Raw genomic sequence first — 24791 nt, 5'->3', positions numbered from 1 at the left:
GGTTGCGAGGCTGCCCGCGGCCTCTGCAGTGCCGGTTCGATCCCCGGTTGCTCCCCGGCCACCGGAGGAGGGTCCCACATGGCGCGCAGACCTCTCCTGCCGCCCGCTGCTCCCCTCAGCAGTGTACTTCGGTCCTTCTGCCTGCTCTGCTCCCCGCTCTGGCTCTGGTGAATCCTCTCACCCTCCCGCGCTTCTGACTGTGCCCAGTGCTTGTATAAATAAAAAAATAAATCTTAAAAAAAAAAAAGTATGAATAGTAAAGTTAGACTACCAGGTGTGGGGATCGCTAGGGAAGAGAAGGTCAGGAGAACTTCAATAGTTTGTTGTGATGTTTCTTGCTGGATTTTATGGAGTTCGAGAAGAAGTTTATCTTGCAGTTTTTGGACAGAAGTATGTAAGGTACAACTATATGACTGAAGCGGGTCTTGTTTTTGAGACATCCAAGAGAAAGAAGTGAAGTTATCAGCAGTGAGATTAGTGACACAAAACTGATCATAACTGGTGTCACATTGGAGGAGCGACCATGTCCATAAAGGCTGCTGGTGTTACCAAGCCATAGTGCAGCAGATTCTAGGGCATCAAGCTAGGCAAGAATCTGTTGATCTATATGGGCCTGTACCAACAAATGTTCATTGGTATTGGTCATAAATTGGTGAACCTCATTAGCTGTTTGAAGAGATTTGGTCAAAGCAGATTTGGCCAAAGCTGCAGTAACAGCCAGAGAAACAAGAAAAATGATTCAAGCAAAGAGGCAAAAAAGCAGTGGACCCTATTATGGCAGCCTAGAGCATGAATCAATTGAGCTAAGGGGGAACCGCCTTCCCAGAGGCATTTAAGGTTAACAGAAATCCAAGCTTGTATCTGCTGTTTAATAAAAAAGACAGAATGATTGAGAAGATAGTGATTGTCAATACAGGGGATGATAAGTGTGGCAGCTGGAAAGGTAATATTATCACCAGAGAAGGGGTTAACAAGAACAGATAAGGGCAGGAGGTATAGACTCAGATGTATCTGTGTAATCCCATAGAAATTTGCCCCTACTGAACTGAGCCAGACCATGGTGTAGGACATAGGAAAGTATGGAGTAGCAGGTCTCCAAATCTTTGTCTTAAGAGGAAAGCACATGGAATGATTGTTGCAGCAGTCTTTTTTTTAAATTTTATTTATTTATGCATACAATAACTGGGGTACAGGCCAGAGGTGTGGGGGGTGGGGTGGAGGTGAGAGGATCATCAGAGACAGAGTAGGGAACAGAACAGGCAGACTGACTGAAAACACTGCTGAGGGGAGCCGCGGGCGAGGCAGGAGAGATCTGCAGTGCCATGTGGGTAGCTCCCTGACTGGCCAGGAATCAAGCTAGTGTTGCAGAGGCTGCCTGCGGATAGCTTCACAGTGCTGTGCATAACCCCTTGCACCACCAGGAAGCCCAATGCAGCAAAGTCTTAAGACAGGACCAGCATGGATTCCATAAAGGATGGGAGTGCTGGTAAAAATAAGGAAGGATCCAATTCCAGGTTTTGCCCTGCCATGTTCTGTTTCTATCCATAACTAGGAGGCCTTGTGGGCGCCAATTTTGTAGGGAGCAAGTCTCATTAAATAACTTCCCAATGGAATTTGTTGTTGATATGCTCCATTTGAGTCCATGTTCAATGGCAAATAGAAATTGAAGGGGCTATGAGGGGGTCATGATTAAATTTAGGGCCGAACTTTCCTAATCCTATTGTATGTAGAAAACGCTGATGAGGTATAATAACAATTTGAGATTCATTAGGCGGAGATGAACCAAACTATTTATACTATTGTGAGGACACCAGGGCACAGTAAATATTAGAGATAAAGTCAAGGGGTGTCCTGGACTAGGAACAGTCCAAAGGGAAGTAAGAGTCTGAGTAGGATGTTCAGTTAAAGAGCCCAGAATCGCTGGTCCACCTAAGAGAAGGGAGTCATTAGATCCAATGGGGGGTTCTGGGTGCCCCCAGCCAACAACATGAAAGACAGGGTGGTGGATAACATGTGCCCATTTTACTTGCACCTCAACCGTAAGAATGAAAAGTAGGAGCAGAAGAAGAGTTCCCACCAAGGAGTTAGCTGTAATGCAAGAGAAGAGAGCCAGGAATAGATTTTCAGAGGTGCAGGGTTGTTAGGCCTTTGATGTATCCCCAGATGAGTTTTTTTCTGGCACGGTGAACTGTCATTTTCGAGAAGACTGGTCAATCTTATTGTTTTTGCTGCAGCCCAGAGCGCTCCTGTAGGTGACGAAATAGAAACACACCCTCTCCCACAGGTTAAAAGTTCTACAGGTCCCAGCCAGGTTGATACTTATAATGAATGGTCGTAGAAGACCAAGGACTTAGGATTTGGTTCTGCTGGGATAAAATGTTTTACTGCTGTGAGGCTAGAAGAGTTAGAAATGAAATGTTGTTCAACAGCTGTTATACTGGAAGGATTTGCAATATAAGAAATAGAACTTTGCATATTTGTTTTTATGGGAGCAGGTTTTTCTCTAGATAACCCCTTTTTGCTTTGAGGAGCCCATTGGCTCTTTACTGCAGTCAGTGTTAGGACTGTCTACCAGACTATATTAGATTTTAAGTAGTTTCATGTATTTTTAAACATTTTTAGTAGTATATTATTGATATTAATTTAAATTTTTTGTAGCAAGGTGTTAAAACACACAAAAAATTTAAGCACATATTATTTATATTTAGTTATTTTATCTGTTTTTAATTTTTAGATTTTAAGATATTGTAATAGTTGTTTTACTGTTATCCCTTTAGACTAGATGACACATCTTAATTGTATTTAAGGTGAGATTATATGAAATTGAATACCATAGCCTTTTTAAAAAAAATTTTTAAGTAAACACATTTGAACACAGAATAAAAGTATTACTATCCAACATTATAATCTTAAGGCATGAATGCTTTAGATTAAACTATTAAATTTTAACTTAGCTTTTGTTTACCAAAATTGTAGATCATGATCTCAAAATTTGGGTTTTTTAATTAGAATTTATATATGCACTGTTTATTATTAACCCTCCAGAGGTAAAAGACAATGACAGACACAGAAACAATGACAAACACAGAGATCTCTTGATTTTTATTTAAAACTTTGGCCACATGTACTAATTTTAAGGAGTAGTTATTTTATTTGTGAAAACACTGAGAAACTTTGATTAAATTTTAGTTATTTCGTAACTTTTTTAGGTAAAGCAAGTGTATTTTTAAGAGTCACCTTTTTGGCTTGAAGTTAGGTCTTAGTTTAAGTTTGACACATTTATTTAACCACATTTTTAATATAAATTTAGTCAAGGAGGTTTATAATAAGACAGAAGCTAAAATTGTTATGTAGAATGAGTGTTAAATATTAACCATTAATTATCAAAGATGTAGGTCTCAAGCTTATATCAATTTTACAGTCAAGCAGATTTTACCTTAAACAGTCTAGATTTAAAGATTAGGTAAACACAGGCAAACAGAATTTTTTTTTAACTATAGAATGGATCAGAACAGTTTGTTAAGGTGGATAAAAGGAGAGTTCAGTTCTCCTATAGCAGGAAGGCAGCAGAGACATGCCAGTGGCCCCAGCACTGGAGCAAAGGTCCAGGCAGCTGCGGGGTGTTAAAAGTGGTGGAGGAGGCAGGGGCTCTGGATCACCAGCCCAAGCCTGTTTGGCAGATTTTATGCCCAAAGCCCTGATGGCTAAGTGGCACCAGTTCCAGTGATATTTAAGCACTTGTGAGAATTGATTGAGCTCCTTATTGGAAACTTTACATACTACAGATAGGAGGAGTGCCTTAAGTTGCTCACGATGTTAGAGTTGAGCAGGAGAGAGATTGTACCATTATTAACTTATTTTATTGATAAAGGAATGCAAAATAGTAATAGGAAAGCAAAACATCAGGCTGTAAATAAAAATCCTAACAGGGGCAAGCTGCAGGGCTTGGGCTGATTGTGTCGGGTCTCAGTATAGTGCTTAGTTGGGAGAGGGCTTCCCCAGCTGTCATACTGGGGCGGGCACTCTCAGACTTGTGTCTCAGTATTGTTGTCTTCTGCCTAGTGCAGGGGAATACAGCCCGGGTTTCCAGGAGACCAAACCTTCATATGCAACCCCCATACAGACTTCTAGATGGTATATGTGCCTGTTGTTTTGGGAGACCGAGGTCACTCAAATGATGACCAGACTTTGCCTTCAGACAGGAGGGTGGCACTGGTCCCCCTAATCTGGTCCAGGTACCAGTTTATCCTGTCACCAGAGTCATCTAGAAGGTAGCGACCGGCCGTTTTGACTCTAAATGGTCAACCCATGCCCACCATTAATTTTGCGGCTAAGTGAACAGACCTGATAGAAAAGGAAATGAAAAGATGGGACAGGAACAATAAAAAGAGAGGAACAAAGACACTACTTGTGAAAGAGAGAGAGTACCTCACTTACCATTCTTTTGCAACCCCCAAGGTCTGTGGGGCTACTGTGTAACTGATTTGGACGACCTATGCCTTACACCTGGCTCGAGGAATGGAGAAGGTGCCCCTGACACTGATTACTGTTTCCAGTCCCTGTTTGGGCGCCAACTCTGGTGGTCAGGAACACTCAAGCACGCTCCCCTGGGCATGTTTGAGAGACAAGTCGTGGAGCAGGCTTGCAAGGCAAGATTCTGTAATAGTGAACGAGCATGATTGATTATGTGACAGTGGCAGGAGAAGCAAGGTCCAGGCCAAACAAAGGGCATTCTTCTTTATGGGAACAAGGTTTAGGGGAGACAAAGGGTAATCAACTTTAAGGGGAAAGGGGAGGGACTGTTGGCCACATATACAGGGAGAACTTCCCATTCAGGTGTTTGGTATAATTTCCCAGCTACTCCCAGACCTTCTCGGACCCTGACCACACAATCAGTCAGCGGTTATCTAGGCGTCCCTGGCCACCTCGTGATGTGGGTCATTGTCTCAAGGCAGCCATGAGGGAGTGCCTTATCCAAACCTCACACACACATTGGTGCACAGAGAGTTCATGCACACACAGGTGCAGAGGCCTTAGGTGGAAAAGAGGGCACACAGGTGTGAACATCCCATTTCTAACACTTGTTGGTGTTTCAAGTTTGTAAAATTAGAATCATGATGACTCTCCAGTTGGGGTGAGTGTGTTCGTGTGTGATGTATGTCTATGTGTCTGTGATGTGTGAATGTCTGTGGTTTGTGTGTATGTTTTGTGTGTGTGTGTGCATGTGTATGTCCGTCTGTATGTGTGTGAAGATTAAACAATATATAAAGTGAACAAATGTGGGGTCTAGTCAAAACAGGTTCTCAGCAAAAGTTGAAATGTTTATTCCTGCCATTTTCCCCAGCATATTTTTAGTCTTCTTAAAATTTCAGGGCTAGGCCCAATGATAGGTAAGTGATTTGAGAAGAAGCTAGTTTCCACAGTCTTCTAAGATGAGAGTAGAGGACAGGTGTGACGGTGACAGGTGATAGAGAGAGGTGTGGGGATGTAGGTGTCTCATTGATGGCCTTTGCAAACGAAATTTTTGAGTAGTCAAATTGTTAGGGGGAAAGGATGTCCTGAGCAAACTCCATACAGGCTTTGTGGACTCCACCCCCACTCCATCAACATACTGGGAAAGACAAATCCTGTGATCACCAAAGGGAAGGTTGCGAGGACCTGAGGGTGCATTTAAGTGAGTAGGCTTTTGGTTTGAGTATTCAACTGTCCATGTGGCCGGGGGTCGCCCTCTTGGCCACGCAGTGTGCTCGGTTTTCCACCAGCTCAGCGGGTCATTGGGATTCCAGGTCAGTGGAACGGGTAGGACGCATTTACGAACTTATCTCCCTCTTCTCTCCCTGAATTATTCATTTCCCCATTTCCCCTTCCCTTGTAAATAAATCTTTTATCAAGCTTTTGTGCATGTCTGCAGTTTAGCATTAATAAGTCCCCTCTAAGCACGCAGGTGAAGACCCACAGTCAGACAACCCATTTTATATCAGGGTTTGCCCTGTAACAAAATGTCCTGGCATGCAATTTCCCAACCTTGAAACACATACACTTCCACTTCTGACAATGAACTCTACTCTCATTGCTCCCATCCCTTCTACCTCCACTGCATTCCATAACCAGTCCCTTCTTTCAACTTAGGGACAAAGAAATGGATACAACCTTCCTTTTCCTGTCTCCCTCCTCCCCTTTGAAAGGGGAGCGTATCAAGGGCAGGCGGTCTGCAGTCTTCTCCATTCCTTGTACCTGCAGTAGGAGCTGTCCAGGGCTCACCTGTCACCATAGCCAAGCTGAGTGGGAGCTTCACCTGATTCACCTTCCCTTTTAGAATGCCCACAAGTCACCCAATTGATGTTTACATCCTCTTCTTCTCCCCAACCTTCAATGAAACAGAACAAAGTCTGGAGACCAGTAGGAAAAGTGTGGAACAACAGAGTCCTCTCCAGAATGGGCGATCTGAGCACTTGTTTGAGCTACAACAGGCTGACGAGCTTCATGGGCTCCTTGGAACAGACTAGTCCATACATACACCAAACCATCACAGTGCTGCTTTACACGTACACCACATTGTGAGGCAGCTATAGTTCAATAAAGTTGTTAATGAAAAGAATTTATGAGCTCCCCTGTAGGGTACTACCCTTGACATCTTGCCCCAGAAAAAAAGAAAATGTGAGCTTGAAATTAGCCATTAAAGGTGAACAAATGAGTGCAGAAAGACACTTATCCAAAGAAAAGCATTTAGATATACAAATCAAAGACGTGGACTCAGACGACCACCTTCATCTTGCTTCCAGAGCCCGTTGACACTGGGTTTTCCCATTTTAGAGTGAGCCCCATGTCATGGCTGCTCCGCTTTCCTGGCCAGGATTAGCTCTCCTGACAGCTCATAGGACAGGTCCACACAGCTGTGTCTCCAGACTGACAACTCCCTTTGCTTCTCCCTAGACATTCAAAAGCTGCCTTTTTTGGGAGGCTTTATTTATGACTCGATCAAGGCTATTTTTTAAAAGGGGGGAAATACTGTCTTTTTTAAAAATACTTTGAGAGATTAAGATGGCATACTAAAAATTCTTCTAAGCAATTGAACCTCCTGGAACTTTTTATTTTGAAACGTTTTCACAGCATGCCTTTAGGAGTGCAGCTGTAATAGCATGAGACAAACTCATGATATCCAAAATCAGTATGCACATCATAAAAATTCAATAAAGTGAGTGTGTGGAGCATTGTGTTGGGCATTTCCCCCGACTCCCCTTTCCCTGATGCTTTTTATTGGTGTAAGTGACATGACTGCCATCACATGCCACTCTGGTCTTTGAGAGCAGGTTATTTTCAGCATGGTATCCAGCTTCCTACTTGTGCAGACCAGTGTTATCAACAAGTTTGCTTTTTTTTTTTTTTTTAGTGATTTAAAAATTTTTTTAAAAAATATTTATTTATGCATACAAGAACTGGGGTGTAAGCCAGAGGTGAGGGGGGGGGGTGAGAGGATTCACCAAGAGAGTGGGGAGCAAAACAGGTGGATTGACTGAACTACACTGCTGAGGGGAGCAGCGGGTGAGGCAGGAGAGGTCTGCTGTGCCATGTGGGTAGCTCCCTGGCTGGCAGGGGATCAAACTCTTGCTGCAGTTGCTGCCCATAGCTTAATAGTACTGTTTTTAACCCCTGCACCAATAGAGAGGCCCAACAAGTTTGCTTTTTATGAGGCAGTTCTGTGGCTGTCCATCTAAAGAGCCCTGCCTCCAACTTCACTCTCTGGGGGATATCCCACCTGGGCCATGCATCCTTAAGGCATTGCAGGTCCTGGACCTTACCACGTCCCCTTTCCCCGTCACACACACCTTTTCTGTGTCCTGTACCATCTGAAATGCTCCTCCTGAAGTGCTGGTAGATTATTCCACTCTATGAAAAGCTGGTGATTGCTGATGGGTTCCTATTTCAGCCTCCCTGTTAATATAGCTATAACTAGTTTTTACTAGTAATAATGTAGTAACAGTGAAAATAATTGCCATTTATAGAAAAGAGTGCCTGGCATATCAAAGATGTATGCTATATTGACTTATTATAATTTCCATTATACCAGGACCATTGTTACTACTAATATAGCAAGGACTGTATTATTACTGCTAGTTCAGCTCACATTAAACTGAACTCTTTCTTCTTTTTTGATATTATCTCAAAGATAATCTAAAAAGAAGCTATTAGAATTATAATTATTTTAAGTGCAGAGGTTGATTTGGAGAAAATAAGTTGTTCACTTTTTTTTTTTTAAAAAAGCAAAGTGTATGTGCACACTTTGCTAATACAAAACAATTTTAAAAACTTTATAGAATTTGTGGTTAGGTGTGGAAGTTTGGTGTTTAACTGCCTGAGTCCAAATCCAGTTCTGTCATAACTTCTTTGGCCCTAGGTATGTTACTAACCTCTTTGAGTTTCATTTCCTCATTTATGAAAAGGGGTAATTATGGTAACTAACACAGAATTATAAGAATTAAAAATGTAATACTTTTAAAATAAATTGTCAAATTGGCTTCCATAAGGACTTTATTTCATTTTTATCAACAGTATATGAGGTTTCCAGTTTTCATATAAATTTGCCAAGCCTGGGCAGTATACATTTCACTTTTTATCTTGCCCAATTTAATGGCTTCTATGCAATATAGGACAAATCATTTTAATTCTAAGCCTCAGATTCATAACTGGTAAAATTAACAAGAGTATAAAATTTGGAAATATAGGCCCTGCTCATAAAGTTTATAGATGCCAGAGCCTGTGATGCTCAATATTTGAAGGGTAGTTCAAATGAGAAAGATGTGTGGTGATGCTGGGTTAACCCCAGAGGAGGCTGAAGGAGGACTATGGGTGAGTATGTCCGTGACCTTATGATTGGCAGAACATTGCCATTTTCTGGACTATAGATTCCAATTCAGACAGTGAAGGAGATAACTGCTATAATTTGACTGTGTTTATTTTTTATTGCTATTTATCTTGCTAAAGTGCAGACTCTGTGAGTGTATGTATTTTGTTTTGGTCACTGATATATCCTTGCACATATGGCTTAGGGCCTGAAACATAGTAGAGGTACAATAATAAACATCTGCTGAGTGAACAGATGAGCTGAGTGAAGCCACCTTGTATGAGTCAACCCTGGTAACTGGCAGAATGTCCTCCTGGGTATGAGTGGGTGAGCTGACTTGAGTAAGTCCTCTTGCACTAGCAACCAAGATTGTGTCCTTCAGCCTGGCTAAGATTCGGTTTCCCTGCTAGAATCCACACTCTTCACAGCAATGGTGGGTCTCTCTGCTCAAATCAGTTACGGGTTGTATTAATAGTTCAGCTCAGAGGGTGGTGTTATTTCCAGGTTCTTAGGGATTGCTCCATTGCTGCCTTCCGCACTACCTAGAACTCCCATCTTATGGGGTGGTTGCAAGTGTATTTTGTAATGTGGAATATATTATAGAATTGTTCTCCTAGACAATGAGATGTGGCAGTTAAAATCTGGGCTCTGGAGCCATAGCCCCTTAGTTCAGGTCTGGATTCACAACTGAATAACCTTGAGCAAATGACTCAATTGCACTGAGTTCAGTTTTCTCATCTGTAAAATGCAAATGTTAGTGCCTACCTTATTGGATCAATGTTGTGGAGTGAATTCAAACATGAATTCAAACACTTATTAGGACTAATAAATGGAATCTACTTTGATAACTGTTATTAGCAGTAATAGTAATCACATTGGGAATTTATTATGTTCACAAAACTGACAACTAGGTGGGAGCCTCCCTGGTGGCCTAGGGGTTAAGTCTCAGCACTATCACCACTATGGCCTGAGTTGGTCGATCCCCGGCCAATGAACTAACCTACACAGTGCAGCAGACCTCTCCTGTCTTGCCTATTGCCCTCCTCAGCAGTGTATTTCAGTAAATCTACCTGTTCTTCTCCCCACTCTGTCTCTGGTGAATCCTCTCACCCCATGCACCTCTGGCCCAGTTCTTCTACACAAAAAATAAGTAATAAATAAGTAAACTATGGAGGCTGTCCATTATTGTTACTCCTGCCTTGTGAGTAAGAGTTGAGGCTCAGAAAATTTTAGTAATACCTTAATATCATATAGTTAGTATGTGGTAAAAACTGAATATAAATGCAGATATGTGTGAAATATTCTATCAAAGAGAAATTTTTCTTAAGAGAATTTGAAATATCTGCTTTATCACTGACATTATATTTTTTAATTTCTGATTTCTGGTCTTTCAAACTATGCTCACAAACTTAGAATTTTTTTTTTAAAGAGGCATGTATATTTATTTATTTGTTTATTTATTTGTTTGTTTATACATGCACTGGGTACAGTCAGAAGCGCAGGAGGATGAGAGAATTCACCAAAGCCAGAGCAGGGAGCAGAACAGGCAGAAGGACCGAAGTACACTGCTGAGGGGAGCAGTGGGCGGCAGGAGAGGTCTGCGCGCCATGTGGGACCCTCCTCCGGTGGCCGGGGAGCAGCCGGGGATTGAACCGGCACCACAGAGGCCGCAGGGGGCTTTGCAACCCAGCGCTCAAATGCTGCGCCACCGGGGAGGCCCAAACTTAGAATTTTTTTTTCAAAAAAAATCATATGCATAAGAATATTGAAACATTCATCTTTTGATCTATGGGTTTATAATTTCCTAGGACTCTAATATGCACAGTGATTTTTACTTGGTCCAGTCCACCAATCTGTATATATTTCCTCTACTAAGATTTTAGCTAAATGAGTCAACTGAATAAGCACCATTTAAGAGCTACAGGTTGGCAAAGAATGACCAAAACAGACAATTTGCCTTCCATGGTGTGGATTTGATAAACATTTTATATCTCATGAAAATAATAGCTTTCCTTGCAAGGTCAGAATGTACCCATTTCAGAATTCACTTTCACAAGTCTGATGAAGTTACTCTGACCTAGCAGAGCTTCTCTACCCAGGGTGGCAGTGACCTGAACGCCAGCAGTAGAGATTCATCTGTTGTAAATTGACTGGTTGACTGAGTGCCCTGTAAGTGGCCAATATCCCTTTCAGTGCAGTGACTTGAAATTTGAACCTTTTTCAGACACTCCCGCAGACAAAACATTGAAAACTGAAAAGCAATCCATTTACAGATGTCAACCCAGCCCCTGTATTTGTGGGCATGATTTGCTATGCCACATGTGACAAACCATTTTTTATAACCTTGAGATTTATCTTGTTTTCTTTGAAACTTGCTATAAAAATGTTTTGTTACTTTTTTCCAGGTGAAAGTGGTGATATTTTGTAAATGTGGCTTTCATACTCAATGATATAGATAGTACCCTGAGAACTAGCAGGGCCTTGAATTGGTATAATGAATTGGTGGTAATTTTTCATGAATCTTATTCAGAAAGTACAATAGATTGTTAGTTATGGTAGCATGGATTTACACAGCATTCAGCTTTATGTTTGAAGATCTTATTTTTCCTCAACAGGTTAATTATGTATGGATTTGTGAAGGCTATGGTATATGCTGGCCAGTTGAAAAATGGAGACTTTCATTTCACAGACTGTTTATTTTTTGGTTCACTGATGTCTGCTACAGATCCAGGTAATTGCTCAAATCATGTTTCTTCTTTTTAAGAGTAGTACTTTAAAATGAGTATTTTTCTAAAGACATCACTCGAGTTTACATAGTAATAATTCCTTTACATAGTAATAATTCTCCCCTTGAGGCTGACATATCTGTTAGTGATTACAAAAATAGGAAAAAGAAAAAAAAAAGATATGGTGAATATTCTAATAACTCTGAAGAATGATCTGAAAGCAGTTGCAATAATGGGAAAGACTTTAAACATCATTATAGTTTATTTCTTTAGAATATATCACCATTTTGAACTACTGTACTAAATTTTTCTCTGTTCAATTTGTGTTGTCTTCTTTCAAACATTATTTGTTGAATTAAATGGCAAAAAATTTTTTTTCTAAATTTCTTACGATAGAACTTTTCATTCATAGTAAAGGTAGACTAATAGTAAAAAGAATTGTGATATAACCGTCAGCGATATTCCTGTCCATTCCCCTCATACTTTTTCCCACCCTGACCAGAGTATGTTAAAGCAAGTTGCAGACATCATATCATTTTGTAAATATTTTGAAAAATGACTTGCCATTATTAAAGCTTAAACATCTTAATAAGCACTCTTTAATAATAGCAAAGTCTGTTCAAATACCTCTGATTCTTTAATATTCATTATCATTACAAAGACTTGTTTTTTTTTTTTTTTTTAAGATTTATTTATTTATTTATACAAGCACTGGGTACAGTCAGAAGCGTTGGAGGGTGAGAGAATTTACCAGAGCCAGAGCGGGGAACAGAACAGGCAGACTGACAAAGAAATACACTGCTGAGGGGAGCAGTGGGCATGGCAGGAGACACACCATGTGGGACCCTCGCTGGTGGCTGGGCATGGAACCGGTGCTGCAGAGGCTGTGGGCAGCTGGGCCACCGGGGAGGCCCAATAGTCTTGCTTTTTGATTGATCCTTCATGGTTACACTGACCTTTCTGACATTGTTCTGTGAAATCATTTATGTTCAAGGAGAACGCGAAGGCTCTGTTGACAGTACCAGATCAGCTTGTGGATGAGAGGAGCTGATTTTCTTTCTTAGAATGGAGCTCTAACCAGAAGTATAGGAGGTGACTTGCTATAAATGCAGAATCTTAGCTCAACCCTAGACCTACTGAATTAGATTCTAGAATTTAACAATGTCATTAAGATCCTTCCATACATTAAAGTTTGAGAAGCTCTACATTTTAGAGTTCTCCAGTTTGCCTAGTAGCTTTTGAAGCCATTGATGACTGCTGCTCAGTCCAATACTTACTAGGGGTTTCAAACCAGTAGCATAATTCTTCTATGTCTTCATTTACTAGTTGATGCTTACTTATAAAGAAGTACCTTTCTAGATCAACTATTTGAGTATTCTATTGTATATTTAACAAAAAGTCAGGGTAAAAATTGTTTCTTTCCATTTATTTACTGATTATTTACCAATTATTAAATTAACACATTCCCCACCTTTCTCCACGTAAGATCAAAGAGATGGGTCTTTTTATTTAAAAAAAAAAATACCAGCACATGGATTTAAACATCGCTGATATGTTTCAGTCTACTGATATCATTCTTCTTATTGATGATCAAAAAATTCCATCTTTGATAACAGGGAGTCTCTTCAAGTTTCTCCTCACACTTTTGTCATGACCAGAATGGCCTTTCCCAGGGTCTCTTATTTGGAAGAGGCTGAGATGTTTCAACCTTATCTTTTATGTTTCCTGCACTCTGACTTTAAATAAGCCATTTCCCCAAGAGTCTTAGTTCTTGCTAAGAGGTAAATTTATTTAGAGACCCAAATCTAGACACTAGGGGATTCAATTGCTACTGGATTGGTCATTGTTTCTAAATATTTTTATTTGTTTTGAGGGAAAGATAATATCACAAATTCATGTTAATATTAGTTTAAATTTAGGATTAGAGGAATTTTACTTGTCTTGGAACTTTATATGCATTTCAGTTTTTCTTCTGCCTACTTTTCTACTTATCAATCACTTTAATATAATTTTTATTTGCTTAAAATATCTCTTTCATAATTTCATAGTATTAATGAATATATGACTTGAAAATTGCTTAAGATATTTATTGTGGTTCCTTTTTTTTTCTTTCTTTCCTTTATGTATTTTTAATTTTCTTTTAAATACATTTTATTTTTATATTCCCCATACAGTTGAAACCCCCTTATTTTAACACCAATCCCTCCCCTCTCCGCCCCCCACCCCCCATAGAGTGTCTCTGGTTCATAGTTTTTTGTTGATTTTGATTTTCACTTTCTTATAGTTATTCATTTTCCTGGTCCCTTATTTAAGTTTTCTAGATTCCTGCTATGAGTGAGACCATTGGTATTTTTCTTTTTCTTTCTGGCTTATTTCACTGAGCATGATCCCTTCCAGTGCCATCCATGTTGCTGCAAATGGCATGTGTTTATCTTTTTTGAATGCTGAGTAATATTCCATGGTGTATATGTACCACATCTTCTTGATCCAGTCATCTATTTTTGGGCATTTGGGTTGTTTCCAAAGCTTAGCTATTGTAAACAGTGCTGCTATAAACATAGGGGTGCAGGTGTTCTTTGGAATTGATGTTTCTGTGTTCTTTGGGTAAATACCTAGGAGTGGAATTGCTGGATCATATGGAAGCTCTATGTTTAGTAGTTCCAGAAATCTCCACACAGCTCTCCATAGTGGTTGGACCAGTTTGCACTCCCACCAACAGTGCAGGAGAGTTCCTTTTTCTCCACACGCTCGCCAACATTTGTTGTTGCTAGTTTTTTTAATATGTGCCATTCTCACTGGTGTAAGATGGTATCTCATGGTAGTTTTGATTTGCATTTCCCTGATTACAAGTGATGTTGAACATTTTTTCATATGCCTGTTGGTCATTTGCATTTCCTCTTCTGAGAAGTTTCTTTTTAGCTCTTCTGCCCATTTTTTGACAGGATTATTTTCTTTGTTGTTGAGTCTCATCAGCTCTTTGCAGATTTTTGTGATCAGTCCTTTATCATTAGTGTTGTGTGCAAAAATGTTCTCCCAGTTGGTGGGGTTTCTCTTTGTTTTTGTTATTGTCTCTTTTGCTGTTCAGAAACTCTTTAATTTGATGTAGTCCCAGCTGTTTATCTTTGCCTTCACTATCACTGCTTTGGGTGATGTGTCTATAAAGATGTCTTTGATGTGCAAATCACGTAGTGTTTCGCCTATATTTCCTTCTATGTATTTTATGGTTTCAGGTCTCATGTCTAGTTCTTTAATCCATTTTGAGTTGATTTTTGTATATGGTGTGAGGTAGTGGTCAAGCTTCATTCTTTTGTATGTAGCGACCCAGTTTTCCCAGCACCATTTATTGAACAGACTTTCTTTGCTCTAATGCATAGTCTTTGCTCCTTTGTCAAAGATTAGTTGACCATAAATCTGTAGGTTTATTTCTGGATTTTATATTCGATTCCATTGGTCTGTGTGTCTGTTCTTGTTCTAATACCATGCAGTTTTGATGATTATGGCTTTGTAGTATAGCTTGAAGTCTGGGAGTGTGATGCCTACATTCCCTTCTTTTTTTTCAGGAGAGCTTTGGCTATTTGGGGTTTTGGGTGATTTCATATGAATTTCATCAATAATTGTTCTATTTCTTTGAAGAATGACATTGAAATTTTGATTGGAATACCATTGAATCTGTATATTGCTTTTGGTAGGATGGCCATTTTAATAATGTTTATTCTTCCAATCCATGAGCAGGGGATGTCTTTCCATTTCTTTGTGTCTTCTTCTATTTCTTTTAACAGTGTTTTATAGTTTTCTTTGTATAGGTCCTTTACCTCTTTTGTTAGATTTATTCCCAAGTATTTGATTTTTTTTTTTTTTTGATAATAAAAGGGATGTTTTTTTCATTTCTTCTTCTTCGGATTTATTGTTTGTGTATAGGAAGGCTACTGACTTTTGCATGTTGATTTTGTATCCTGCTTTTGTGGTTCCTTTTAACCTTTGGATATATCCAACAAGGAATGAAGTGTTAAAAATTGTGCTGTTTTAAAAGCTCTTGAAATAATTACTGTATGGTTAAGCCACAGTGAATACATAATAGTGGTCATTTGTTTCACTTGCCTTTTATTTTTGTTTTTATGTTACATTAAATAGCTACATAATTCTAAAATGAAAACCAGAGAACCAAAAAGGAGAAATCTAGCTTCTATCCTTGTTCCCTCTACCCCAATTTTTCCAACTATTTGGGTTGGTTTCCGTTTTCCCTTTGATTTTATTATTTTCCTTTTATTTATGCAAACAAGAGCTGGGTGTACAAGTCAGAGGTTTGGGGGGTGAGGGTGAGAGGACTCACCAGAGAGAGTAGGGAACAGAACAGGCAGACTGAGTGAAATACACTGCTGAGGGGAGCAGCGGGGGAGTCAGGAGAGGTCTGCCACACCATGTGGGTAGCTCCTGGCCAGCCATGGATCGAACTCATGCTGCAGAGGCTGCAGACAGCTTCATAGGTTGTGTCTTAACCCCTTGCACCACCAGGGAGGCCCTCCCTTTGATTTTATTTTTTATTTTTTTTTAAGTTTTTTTTTTAAAGATTTATGTATTTTATACAAGAACTGGGGTGCGGGCCAGGTGTGTGGGAGGGTGAGAGAATTCACCAGAGACAGAGCTGGGAACAGAACAGGTAGACTGATGAAACATACTGCTAAGGGGAGCAGCGTGAGAGACAGGAGAGGTCTGTTGCTCCATGTGGGACCTTTGCTGGTGGCCGGGGATCGAACCAGTGCTGCAGAGGCTATGGGCAGCTTCGCAGCCCAGAGCTCAACTGCTGTGCCACCAGGGGTGGCCCCTCCCTTTGATTTTAAATCCAAGCAAATAGACATGCAAACCCTTCTGGGTATTAAACCTGGTTTTCTAGGCTATTATGAACATGGTTCTTCCCCCTACTCTTCTTTAACTGTATTTGGAGAGTACACCACAGTGATTTTTAAAGATTTTCCTCATTCTATTTTTATTTTTTAATTTAGGTATCATTGATTTAAAACCCTTTATATTATTTAGATGTACAGAATCACACCTCTTACCACAATCCCCATCACCATGTCAACCATAGATTCCACCATAGTCTCATTCTCTTTTATATCAACAGATTGCTCCATGGTTTATTCAACCAGTTGTCTACTGATGGAAATTTGAAGTCTTTTTTGTCTTTTAAAATTATCAGTTTTGCAATTAACACCTTGAAATTAGTGTCTTCACATTTTCCCATTATTTCTTTGACATGAATTGCTAGAAACAAGTTTAAAAAGGTAAAAGTAAATACATTGGTCATTTTCCTGGATGCCAAATTCCTCTTCAGAAAGTTTGTACCATTTTGCTTCATACTAGCAATAGATGACAGTACGTGTTCTTCAGTCTTGTGAGTACTAAGTTCTGTCTTGGTTTTGGGTTTTCACACATATGATAGGTGAGGATTTATATCTCTCTGTGGTTTGTTAGTACTTCTCTTTGAGTATGGCCTAACATTTCTTCACATCTTTAGGAGACATAAGAATTTTTTTTCTGAATACCTGCTGTTTATAGATGCACCTTCCCAATAGAATGGTTGGTCTTTTACTTCTGAAATTCTGTAATCCCTTAATATGTTAGGAAAATTAACCCCCTATCTCTAACAAAAGGTACAAATTCTTCCTCCAGATGTTTATTTTGCCTACACTATAAAGAAGGGAGATTTTTCAAATGGATGGTGTTGACCTGTTTCTGAAAAGGATGAAATGAAAGTAGATTTCAGATTTGGAATCCCTGATGTACATTAGAGGACTAGTCTCCCAGACTGGTATACATGGTTAGACCATCCATCTCCAGAGTTGGGGCTGATCTTCTGCTAAGGCAAGATTCCGTGCTATGCTCTCACAGTCCTCAGGAAAAGGCAGAGGTCATTTGGAAGTGATAGGAAGCCTGGACTCAATTTGGTTCTTCTTTTATACCAAATATGAGGGTTTTGCTTTTCATCATTGAGTCCCATTCAAGTCAAATTTGCATAAATATGCATGTGGAAAAACATTGCATTCATTGTTTGCTGGTTTTAATGCTAAAGGTAGAGCTTGTTGCATCTACTGAGTAAATTCAGCCAGCTCTAAGAACAGTTGTGCTGCGTTCAAGTTTTGTTCCTTATGACTGGTGATATCCTTGAGGTTATGTTTACAAAACAGGAAAACTGATGAAATAGAAAAGACAATTCAACCTAGATAAATGGCCGGTTATCTGTATTGTGTCAAACAACTGAGCTGACTGCATTTTTAAAGTACAGAATTGAATCCCAACCATAAAATGAATCCAGGGAGTGAAGTCGGCTTCCCACGTCTGACACAGACCAACTGTGCAACTGGGCCCCACTTAGCCTCGCTAAACTTTGTGGGTTCCTGGAAGTGGAAAGTATTTGATCTCATCTTTTCAAGCCCCTTCATTTTACAGATGAAGAAACTGACTTTTCATCTGTAAAATATAAAGTTTCAAGTAGAGCCTTTTCTAGATCTAGCATTATGTGATTCTTATTTCTTTAAAATTGTCTTTTATTTGAAAACAAGCTTTTGTTTCAAAGAGAGTTAAAAATCAATCCAACCTCCTCCCCCATCCAGACATTTCTGGGGTGCTAAGCCGACTCGGCAAATGTTAAAATGATCTCATATATCAGCAACCCTCTCGTGAACAGGAATACTTAAGCTCCTTCTTTTACTGGGAGCTAATTGTTATATTAAAACACTCTGAACCTACACTTTGCTAAATTGGTGCAATTTAAAATCTTCAATAACCTTAAAACACCTAGTTAATCGTACCCAACAATTATTCATTTATTGCTTAAATTATTGTGACTCCCTAATTTATGAAGAGAACCTATGCTCTCGAGGTCAGATTTTTCTTGGCCTTCTTTAAATTAATTCTTTCCTACTTAGACTTTGATAAATTACAGCTAGATGTTATTATCTATTCATATTTTTCTTTATAAATACACATTTACACTTAAATCTAATTCTTTCTGCATGTTTCAGACTCTCCTCAGCCAATTTTCAATTTATTCCCAGTCAGAATGATTTGACTATTATTTGATTGATTTAATTTCTTCGTTACATCACTGAGGATGATCTTATTGATGATGTAAAGGTCAGATTTACCACTTAATAGAGAGAGGATGACTGAAAGCAGAGCCTTGAGTAGTAAATAGCAGAGTAGGGGAGGAGAGAAGTACTCAAAGGGCTGGATCAATAAGCAGCTCATCTTCAGATTTGTGTAGATAAAGGAAAGTAGGAAGAAAGAGAGTGGAGAGAAAAGATAAACAAAAGGGCAAGAGAGTAAAAGACCCAACCACTCATTTTACAAATGACTGGCTTAATCATAAAGCCCTCTGACATCATACTGCCATCCTCTCTTTCATCATTAACTTGGGTTCCAGTTTGGTACAGTTAGATTATCCAATATGATGGTTTTATTAATGTCTCAAATATCCCTTTTTCTAGGGTGGTTGAGATAAAAAAAAAAAAGTCTTGGGAAGTTATAAAATAAAAACATTTGGGAATGCCAGTGGGACCATGTGCTTTTCCTTGACCATGTAAGCTTTCTAGTTGCCCCAGGACATATGCATTTGCTTTTGCTCCTTCTTTGCCTTCTTCAGGTCTCTGCTAAGATATTAACTAATGAGGCTTTCCTTGGTCAGCCTGAAAGTATCATACATCACCTCCCTCACAGTCACACCCGAATCACACTTCTTCCCATCCCCTTCCTTGATTTGCATTCCTCTCCAACTCTAATCGTTATTGATTTACTATTTACCTATTTCCTATTTCTCTGTCCCTTACAAAGGGGAGCAGTTCTTTCTATTTTTTCTCCCCTCCATCTTTTCACTCATATCTCTATCACCTAAGACAGTAGGTATTCAAAAAATATTTGTTAAATTAAAGAATTAATATATTCTTGGGTTTTTTTTTTTTGGTTTTTTTTTTTTGTTTTTTTTTTTTTTTGTGGGACCCTTGGCCGGGGAATGAACCAGCGCTGCAGAGGCTGTGGGCAGCCTCACAGCCCAGCGCTCAATCGCTGCGCCACCAGAGGAGGCCCGAATTAATATATTCTTGAAAAAAAGCTGCTAGAGCAAAATATGTGCAACCTGGAAAGGAATCTCTTCTCAAATGTGATATGTGAAGCAGCTAGACCACCTTTGAAGATAAAGATTCTCAAGACCTTCAGAGGTGAAACTCTCAGCACACAGCTGAATGGCAATATTAATTTCTGTCTTCCAAAAAAGATACATTCACCTAAGTAAAAAAAAAAAAAAAAGTGCCTTTCTTCTTGTCCAACCATGACAGCAACACTTTCTCCCCCTTGTTCATGTGGTGGTCAGTGACTTAACACTTTCCAAAGAGCACTAAGCCATGGATTGCAGACTTCAGAAGAGGTTATTATAATAGGGATTTTTTTTAGATTGGAAGATGTCCAAAATAGAAGCTTCCTTCAGAAAAAGGAAGAATTCAGCACATTATATCAAGGATTAATCACCCCAAAGACGCCCAAGAGTCATCCTGGTATTTATAATACTGATATTTCCTCCAAGGTCTCCAGGAAACTGCTCATTCAATCACATGTGGTCTGTGCATTTTCTCACTTCATCAATTTCCCTGTTTCCTATTTGGATTAAAATGTCTTCATTTTATATGATGCAGCTGCATTGAGACTCAAATACAGCTGCACGACTTTGAACTCTACAAGTATTAGTCCAATATTTGAAACTAGAAAATAATTCTTACCTCATAGACTTGTCCTATTTTCTCCAAGGAAAATTAATCCAGTGTGTCCCGATTTAGTTACTTCAGACTGGACATACCAAGAGTTGCTCTGTCCAATTTGGTGGCATCAAGCCAAGTATGGCCACTTGAAATTAATAGAATATAAGAATAAAATACTCCTTAGATTTCAAAGACTTAATATAAAAATATCATTAACAATTTTTATCTCAATTACATTTTGAAAAAATATTCATGCAATATTGAATTAAATAAAAATACTATTAAAATCAACCCCATCTATTTCTTTTTACTTTTTTAATGTGGTTATTAGAAAATTTAAAATTACATGTGTAACTTACATTATATTTGTATTGGACAGAACTGCTATTGAACAATATAGATTGGAAGTATTGTAAACCAAACAATATAATCCTTTTTTCTGCTTTTATTGACATATTATTGATGTAAGGCTGACCTGTGATGATTTCACACACACACACACACACACACACACACACACACACACACACACATATATATAATGTGAAATTATTAGCACAAGGTTAGTTAACACCTTTCCCTACCCATCCCCTGTGCCCCACCCCACCCCACACATAGTCATTTGTTTGTATGTAGTGATAACATTCAAGATCTATTCTTTGACAACCTTCGAGTAGATAATAGCATTGTTACCTGTGTTTACTATGCCAGGCCTTAGACCCCTGGGACTTTTTACTTTGGCTGACACCTCCCCATTTCCACCACCACCCAGCCCTTGACAACCACCATTCTACTCTCTATTTCTATGAATTCAGCTTTCAACATTTTTACACAAAACATATGATCTTTAACAGCGATAGCACAATAATTTAAAATTGAGTAGAGGAATTAAGCAGAGATATAATGCACTGCATAGGTTATGGCATTTTGTGAAATACAGGCAATAAACCCGATGAGATTGAAATAATATATCCAAAATTTTCTTTCTAAAGTCTTTTTTCCAGGCTTATTTTTCTGCTCCAACACATAATTCATAAACTAGTTTACATTCATGATTTAGAGGCGAAGCAAAGAGAAATCAGAACAAATATCTGTCTTATTTAAATATCATGTATGTGCCATTCAAAGTTATAAATACTTCAACCTCTGACTTGAGAGAAACAGATTAAATAAGCTCCTGTCCAAATGTCTCAATTGTGTTCTATTCCTTAGTAGAACATAAATAACAAGAGCTTAAACCCTGACAATCTCAGAGTTGTTTTTTTAATACCCATTACTGTTTTGTTTTATATAGCATGTCAGAAATCTCAGAAACTTGACATTTATATTAGGTTAGCTCTGTTTCAAAGTATGTTGATGTTTTTCATGTCCTAAATTGTGTAGACTCAAGATAGAAATAAATATTTATCTAAAAAGGACTGTCTACACAGACAGTTACAAAAATGTGGCTCATAATTCTTTTCACTGAGTTTAAAGTTTAAAAATCTAGTTGATATAAATAATTGGTTCATTTCTGCAACACGTCAAAATATACTTAATCATTAATAGGCTTTCTTTCTTTATCATCATGAACAATAAATAATATTTAATGACTAGTTTTCATAAAGCATCTACAGATGTCGCAAAAGAAGAAAAGATCCACTGAGTTTTGCACAGTATGTATTAAAATATTTAATAAATGGTGCAATCATTGAATATTGGTCACAAACACTGTACATGGTGTGGGATAGACCTGTGTTTAAATCCCCATTGATCTGACTCATCTTAGGCTCCATCTATAAAATGGGAATAATAAAAATTATTTTATAGGTTCTTAATAAGGATTAAATAAGAATATATAGTTATTTTTCTTGTTGGAATGTTAGTTTTATGCTAGTGTAAGTTGAGGTCACTATTTCACCTTCAGGAAGTGAGCCATGGGTCCCAAAATGCTGGAGTTTTGCTTATTTGCCTGGTAACAGCAATGGATTTCTTTGAGTCCATATACCTGGATGGTATGGAACTGCATTCTAGTGGAATGACCAATTAAATTCATTTGTGAGTTGCTTGGTTAGAGTTAGGAATATATCTGTAATGTGATAATTTGTTTTAGATAAAACACAAATATAGTTTTATATTTACTTATGTAGGAAGATAGCATTTGTAAAAGCTAATCTTTGACATTGTCACTTTACCACCATGTATTTTGGTCTGCCTCTCTATAATTATGCACATCGTTCTGATGTACTATGAAGCCATTATCAAACCTCTCAATTTTCCATAATCAATTAGTATCCTCTAATACCCAGTCTACACTGGATTTCTCTAATTTTTGCCTTTTTCCTTTAATCAGAATGCAAACAAGGTTTGCCTGTGATTTTTTAATTATTCTATCTCTGCAATTTCCTTTAGTCTAGAGCAGTGCTCTCTCCTCATCTTTTCCCTTTATGCTATTATCTTGTTGAGGAAATTAGGTCAGGTCTAGAGATGTACCACATTCTAGATTTATGTTTGTTTATCTGTGGTGTCATTTAATTGTTCCTGCATACTCATACCTCTTTAAGTGAAAGTTAAGAAAGTATTGATATATTTCAGGCATATGTGTTGTTGCAAAAATGCTGCACAGAGGAGACTGTATAGTTCATGTTGCATCATGTCAGAGGTTATCCTCTCTCTGGGTGTCAAATTTGGGGATGCTAAGTGTGGTCAGTTGCATTCAGGTGGTGATAGCCTGATCCTACCTCAAGAACTGAGCCATGAAATTTTCATCTATTGATGTACCATGAATAGGTTTAACTTCAGTAAGATTGAAAAAATGGTGATTCTTCTCTAATTTTATTTCTTCTAAATTATTAAAGTGATTCTTGACACAAAAAATCCTGTATTACACTTTAAACTACTCATCTAGAAGGAATGAGCAGATATCATCTCAATCCTTGTTCAAATAAGTCATCTGTGAACATATTTACATTTTAAACATATCATTTAAAACTTAACTACTATGCCATCATTGCATCTAAAATATTGACAATTTTTTTTTTTGGCAAATAATGGTCCCTCCAAAGATGCCTACATCTCATTATCCAGAACCTGTGAATGTGTTACCTTTCATTGCAAATAGAAGAAGGAGGAGATGGGAAGAAAAAGAACTATGCAGCTGAAATTTAGTTAAGCAGGCCTACCCATGGCACAGTGGGTTGAGCACCGTGCTGCGAAGCAGTCTGCAGCCTCTGCAGAGCTGGTTTGATTGCCCACTAGCCAGGGAGCTACCCACATGGCATGGCAGACCTCTCCTGCTTCGCCTGCTGCTCCCCTCAGCAGTGCCTTCAGTCCATCTGCCTGTTCTGCTGCCTGCTCTGTCTCTGGTGAATCCTCTCACCTTCCCGCGCTTCTGGCCTGTACACCAATATAAATAAATAAATAAATAAATAAATAAATATATATATATATATATATATTTAAAAGGAATTTAGTTAAGGACCTTGTGTGTGGATATTATTCTGGATTATCTGGATGGACCCAGTTTTATCATATGGGTCCCGAAATGCTGGAGAAACTTTCCTGACTGTGAGCAGAAGACATAACTATAGATGAATGGCACAGAAAGATACAATTTTGCTGGCTTTGAAAATGGAAGAAAGAGGCTATGAATAAGGAAGGAGTCAGGCCTCTGGAAGTTTCAAAGACTGAAAAAACTGATTGCCCATTAGAGCCTCTAGAAAGGATTACAGTCCTGTGACACCGTGATTCTAATGCTGTAAGCCTCATAGGAAACACATACAGAACTATAAGTTAACACATTCCTGCTGTTTTAAGCCACGATGTTTGTAACAAGTTGTCACAGCAACAATAGAAAGCTAGTATAATTTTTTAAGTGTTATGAAATATATAAATTTATATTTCCCAAAATGTCTGATAAATTTATAGTTACATGACCAAAGATCCAGGCAATGTTTGTCCAGATGTTATAAGGAGTGACTTAAAGATGTTATAAGGAGATGTTATAAGGAGTGACTTAAAATAAGTCAGATGTTATAAGGAGTGACTTAAAATAATAACATTCTAGGATAATTTTGTAGAAAGAGGCTTTAGGTTCATTTAATCTAACACTCTTATTTTACAACAGAGCAAACTAAGGCTGGGAGGTAAATGAATTAGCCTTAAGGCAGTCAAAACTTATAATCACTCTAGAAAATTCATGAAGGAGGGCAGTGAGTTCGGGAAAGGGGTGACCTTAATTTGACTTCCTTGCTCTTTATTACCCACTCCAATTTATCAGAGTTTGCTAAATCATTTAGATAGATGCTTTATACACAACTGAGTGCTGGCGAATGCAGCCTTGAGTTCTATGCTGTTTTCATGGAAATAACAGGTACTGAGTTTTCTCTGACATAAATAGCAGGATCACCTGGATACCAGTTTTAAAGATGTCTTTGGGTAAAGACTAAAAATTATGAATGTTGTGGAAAAAAAGTTTGAGTTGTAGAAATCTGGGGA

At 38.5% G+C, this 24791-nt stretch overlaps 1 protein-coding gene across 1 annotated transcript in view; it reads left to right on the top strand.

Annotated features, from left to right (window-relative positions):
* The window catches only part of SLC9A9 (solute carrier family 9 member A9), a gene marked incomplete at both ends in the record, with an annotated part of 608321 nt that overhangs the window by 159431 nt on the left and 424099 nt on the right, over positions 1 to 24791 (top strand). Inside the window, one exon of the mRNA XM_084232807.1 lies at positions 11458 to 11573. Within this exon, the coding sequence (XP_084088933.1) occupies positions 11458 to 11573 (116 nt within the window). The remainder of the gene's footprint in view (positions 1 to 11457; positions 11574 to 24791) is intronic.

The sequence above is a fragment of the Talpa europaea genome (assembly GCF_964194135.1).
Source record: "Talpa europaea genome assembly, chromosome: 4".
NCBI lineage: Eukaryota > Metazoa > Chordata > Mammalia > Eulipotyphla > Talpidae > Talpa > Talpa europaea.
The sequence above is the reverse complement of the archived record's forward strand: the minus strand, read 5'-3'. Positions and strand labels throughout refer to the sequence as shown.